At 36.7% G+C, this 5,801-nt stretch overlaps 1 protein-coding gene across 1 annotated transcript in view; it reads left to right on the plus strand.

The window, feature by feature from the left end:
* The window catches only part of DNA2 (DNA replication helicase/nuclease 2), an 88,610-nt gene that overhangs the window by 5,992 nt on the left and 76,817 nt on the right, over positions 1 to 5,801 (plus strand). Inside the window, 3 exon segments of the mRNA XM_012658529.1 lie at positions 1,239 to 1,421; positions 2,145 to 2,328; positions 5,133 to 5,278. Coding sequence (XP_012513983.1) covers positions 1,239 to 1,421; positions 2,145 to 2,328; positions 5,133 to 5,278 — 513 coding nt within the window.

Here is a 5,801-nt window from a genome sequence, read left to right on the forward strand (position 1 = left end):
AGGGGTTTGAGGTTGCTGTGAGCTAGGATGAAGCCACGGCACTCTAGCCTGGGCAACACAGTGAGACTCTGTCTCAAAAAAAAAAAAAAAAAAAATAGAAGCAACTGCCTGATGCTTTTCTCGATGTTTAGTTGGAGGAACTTATTCCAGGGAGAGCTCTGCACCCTCAGCTCAGTGTAAATGGAGAAATGTAACCACAGTAATAATGTGAAATTATTTTCAATATAATAGCAATAATGCTAATTAGTGTCGAGGGACTTTTGCCTTTGAGGTTTTGATCAGCAATACCTTTTGAGAGATCCATGGGCATCACACAGCCTTCCTTGGGAAATTCATGGCCTGAGGCTAGGTGGGGTACAGGAATGAAGTGTTTACAAAATAATAAGGTCTACTGTCGGGTGACTGAAGATAATTTATAGGGTAATGTGAAAAGCATTTGACGTAATAACTGGAGAGATGTGACTTTGGACTCTTATTTGGTCCCTCACTCATGCTACAGTTAAACAGGGAAGAATTAAGAAGTACCTAAGAGAAGGGCTGTTTTTCGGAGGAGAGATTATTTTGCATAAATGTAGACGCCTTGAAGCGTTGGATTAAAGTATGGTGAAATTGATTTGTCCATTATAAATAAGAAACTTCCGAGTTACTCTATAAAGGAATGAGCTACTGTGACAGGTACTGAGCTTGCTTTCTCTACAAAGCAGGGGCTAGTTGATCCCTAATGAGATTTTGTAGAAATATTTCCTACATAAAATGTTGGGTCCGACCAGATGATTTTAAGTACAATTCTGTAGCTTATGATAGGACTTCCAGTGAACCACCTACGCTACACTTTTCCGTAACTTAAGTCTCTTATTTACAAAAAGGATAATGTCCCAAACATCTCCTGTTACTTGTACTTTGGGAAGGCTTTCACCAGTGGTAGAAATTTGTTGTTTAATATTTTCTGATTTATTTTTAATCCTCAGTTATAGATATCCCACAGAACTCCTCAGAGACTAATATGGAAATCGTATATTGTGAGCATGTTTTAAATGGCATTATTTCTGGGACGTTTTTATAATGGGAATTCTATGTGTTTGCTCTCTTACTTTTACCTGTTTTAGCTAACAGTCACTGTAATAAGCTTTCCAGAAGAAACAAACCTAGAAAACTAGAAGGTTGGTTTTTGATAAAAGAGATTTGTGGCTTGTTATTTCATGGTTGTGCTAAAATAGTTTTGTATGTGTATGCTTTAGATTTCAGAAGAAAGTGGTATCTTCTTTTCCTAAAACAGTTCTGACCAGAGGAATGGATAACCGGTACCTGGTGTTAGCAGTCGATATTGTGCGGAACGAAGAGGGAAACCATGAAAAGCACCTAATCATCACTGCTCACCAGTCACTAGAATATAAAGATCGGTGCATCCTTAGGAATGACTGGTAATTTTTGTATGACTTTTAGCTCTGGTTTGTCAGAGTCTTAAGGGTCCCATCTTAAATCCCATCAAATGTCTTGTGTGGATGTTACTATAATTGTTAAGAAGGGAGTATTTTGAACCCGGTTTAATTCTACATGCAAATTGTGTCTATTACCCCAGCATCTCAAGTCTCTTATTCCAAAAGTTGATTTTTATTGTCATTTGAAAGTCAAGTACAAAGGGGCTTATTAATGATGACTTCCTATTTCCCAGTATATTCTGTTTTAAGATTGCAGCTTAAAACTCATGGTATGCCGGGCACAGTGGCTCACGTCCTAGCACTTTGGGAGGCTGAGGCGGGAGGATTGCTTGAGGCTAGGAGTTTGAGACCAACCTTGAGCAACATGGTGAGACTCTGTCTCTACCAAAAAATTAAAAATTTAGTCAGGTGTGGTGGCATGCCTTTGTAGTCCTAGCTACTCAGAAAGCTTAGGTGGGAGGATCCCTTGAGCCCAAGAGTTCGAAGTGGTAGTGAACTATGATTGGGCCACTTTACTCCAGCCTGGACAACAGAGGGAGACCCTGTCTCTTTAAAAAAAAAAAAAGACCTAGAATTCAGAAATAATTATTTCTTCTTCAGATAAAATGCTCATTTATTTTTTGAAGCTTTCCTAATACATTTAAATGTAGGAACCTAAACTATGTATTTATATGTTTATACCTTAACTTTGCTGTATATTTTCAGGTGTTCTGTACCAATAGAGCCAGGGGATATCATTCATTTGGAGGGAGACTGCATGGCTGGTACTTGGATAATAGATAAACATTTTGGATATTTGATTCTATATCCAGACATGCTGATTTCTGGCACAAGCATAGCCAGTAGTATTCGCTGTATGAGAAGAGCTGTCCTTAGTGAAACATTCAGGGTAAGTAATATTAACGACTGATGTTTTTATAGGATCTTAGAGTTTATAGAGCATTTTTACATTTTTTATTTCATTTAATACAGCAATTCTGGAAGATAGATGGTATTAATTGGCTGCATTTTACAGATGAGGAAAATGGGCCTAGAGAGGTTAAGTGACTTGCCCACAGTCATGTAGCTAGTAAGTGGCAGTGCTGGGACTCAAGGCGAGGTGCCTGAGTCCTTTGAATCTTGTTCAACACTTAATAATATAAATAAGTAGGTTTAATGATAAGAAAATTAATGTAAGTAAAACTGATTCAGTACATCTAGGCATTTCCAAAGTCGGCTTCAAGTGGTTCTCAATAAACAATAAATGTACAAGTGTCTTTTAAAAACATTGTTTTGGAATATTTCAAAAACATATACAAAGAGATGATTATAATAAATCCCCCTGTATGCAACATTAATAACCAACTTTCCCAAACATTGTATTACTTTGAGTAAATGCCAACAGAGAATTTTTTAAAAAACTTAAATATAATGTCTTTATTATACCCAGTAAAATGAACAGTAATTCCTTAAATCTAATGCTAAGTTTATCTTAAATGTTTTTTATCAAAAATATCTTGGTAGGCCGGGTGTGGTGGCTCACGCCTGTAATCCTAGCACTCTGGGAGGCCGAAGCGGGCGGATTGTTTGAGCTCAGGAGTTCAAAACCAGCCTGAGCAAGAGCGAGACCCCGTCTCTACTAAAAATAGAAAGAATTAATCGCCAACTAAAAATATATAGAAAAAATTAGCCGGGCATGGTGGTGCATGCCTGTAGTCCCAGCTACTCGGGAGGCTGAGGCAGTAGGATCGCTCGAGCCTGGGGGTTTGAGGTTGCTATGAGCTAGGCTAACGCCACGGCACTCACTCTAGCCAGGGCAAACAGAGTGAGACTCTGTCTCAAAAAAAAAAAAAAAAAAAAAATCTTGGTATTTAGTTGGTTTGTTTGAATCAATATCCAAATAAGATCCTAGTATTTCAGTCTAACGCTCTCTCAACTGAGCTATTTTGGCAGCCGTTAAGATCCTAGTATTTCATTTGGTTGATAGGTCTCTTAAGTTAGTTCTTAATCTATGTCTCTATTTTACTTCTGCCTTTTACCCACCCTTTGCGTTTCAATGCCATTTATTTGTTGAATGTTTTTCCATTCCTCTTAGGATATTTTTAAAATTACATAATTCATGTGTCTGTAGAAAACTACAAATCCAGCTGAGCCAGAAGTGTAAAAGGAAGAAAAATACCTAAATATATTTTGTAATAGTCTTAATTGTCATTTATTTGTAGCTTATTTTATCTTAGGATTCTACTGGCTTTTTTGCTTGATTTGTGGGGGAATATCAACATTTCTTTTAATAATGTAAAGCAGACCTGAATATTAATTTTTTAAAAACTTTTTATTTTGAAATAATTTTGACTCACATAGAACTTACAGAAATAGCACAGTGTTCCTCTGTAAATTAATGTTTAAAATTCCTACTGGATATTTTGGTGGACTTTATCTAGTTTTTTGGTAGCTTCAAGGGAGATATCTAGGCTAATAAGAGTTAATTGAGGCCAGCCTCAGTGGCTGTTACCTATCATCCCAGCACTTTGGTAGGCCAAGGTGGGAGGATTGCTTGGGGCCAGGAGTTTGAGACCAGCCTGAGCAACATAACAAGACCCCTTAGGTGCTTGCCTATAGTCTGTCCCAGTTACTTTGGAGGCTGAGGCAGGAGGATTGCTTGAACCCAGGAGTTTGAGGTTGCAGCGAGCTATAATGATGCCACGGCACTCTAGCCTCGGCAACAGAGTAAGACCCTATCTCAAAAAAAAAAAAAAAATTTAATTGAGAAATAAATGCTCTTTCCTTTTTGAGTGGAGAGAACTTTCTTGCCCAAAATCTCTGCCATAGGTTTAAATTTTATGTTTAAATGATAGCTTTTTCTTACATGAATTTATGAGCTGTGCCTTTATTGACTTTTCTATTTGGGTAGATTATAAAAGTGAAATTAGAGAATACTTTCTTCTTCTTTTTTTTTTTTTTTTAATATTTCACGTCAGATGGGTAATGTGCCAACATCGTAATAAGGTTTGAGGGAGGCACATCTTGCACATATGCGTGAACACCCAATCATCATGCTAATTATGAACTATAAAAGGTTTAGAAGAATACTGTTAAATTATTAAATATTTGAGAATATATTCAGCTTTTTCATATAGGTTATGTTTTTTTCAAAAGGGAAATATACTGATTTAAAAAATAACTCATACTCGTAAAATAATACAGATAATTCTGAATAGAAGAAAGTGAAATTTACCTATAATCACACCCACCAGGAAAAACTTTTTTTTTTTTGAGACAGAGCCTTGTTCTCTTGCTCTGAGTCCAGTGTCATCGTCATAGCTCACTGCAACTTTGAACTCCTGGATTCAAGCAATTCTCTTGCCTCAGCCTCCCAAGTAGCTGGCACTACAGGTGTGTGCCTTGACGCCCGGCTAATTTTTCTATATTTAGTAGAGATGGGGTCTCGCTCTTGCTCAGGCTGTCCTTGAACTCTTGAGCACAAGCAATCCTCTCACCTCGGCCTTCCAGAGTATAGGATAACAGGCATGAGCCACCGAGCCCGGCCTTAGAAAAAACATTTTCTTACCAGTGCATTTTGGCTATGATGGTTTAATAGATTAGGTAATAAATATACAATCATGTCTGTTAATATGTTGTGAAATAAAATGTTTGTCTGATTTGCTTCCATAAATATGTTGTGAAATAAAATATTTGTATGATTTGTTTTCGTAGAGCTCTGATCCAGCCACACGTCAAATGCTAATTGGTACGGTTCTTCATGAGGTATTTCAAAAAGCAATAAGTGATAGCTTTGCCTCAGAAAAGCTACAAGAGCTTGCTTTTCAAACTATTCAAGAAATAAAGCATTTGAAGGAAATGTAAGTAGTTATGAGAATTACTTCAGGTATGATTTTATTATATAACTTCTTTCCTAGGATCTATAAGGTATTTGGATATGAGACTATTCAGTGTAAGTTAGTGGAATCTAGAATGCAGAGTCCAAGGTTACAGTACCCCGTTACGACTCTGTGAAGTTTCTGAAATTGCACAACGGGAACTCTCTGAGTAAAGATATAAATATTCTGTGTATAAGCACAACATATTTCTTAGCTGCTCTCAGAGAATGTGTAAAAAGTTTTTTATGTTATTCTAGAAACAGTGTGATATAGTGGAAATTGTATGGGTTTAGAAATCATATGGAAGTAGTTTCAGAATCTAACTTTGCCAGTTTTATGACGGAAAAAGTTCCATACAGATTCTGAAAAAGGTGATAATACCTACTTTTGCATACTTCTTGTGCCAATGGAGGTAATATATGTAAACCCACAAATGGCTAATTGATAAATTTTACATGTGACTTCCTACAGAGAGATTGGTGTGTTCTACTGTATGTATTTTTTT

Source organism: Propithecus coquereli, unplaced genomic scaffold, assembly GCF_000956105.1.
Source record: "Propithecus coquereli isolate 6110/MARCELLA unplaced genomic scaffold, Pcoq_1.0 Scaffold117, whole genome shotgun sequence".
Lineage (NCBI taxonomy): Eukaryota > Metazoa > Chordata > Mammalia > Primates > Indriidae > Propithecus > Propithecus coquereli.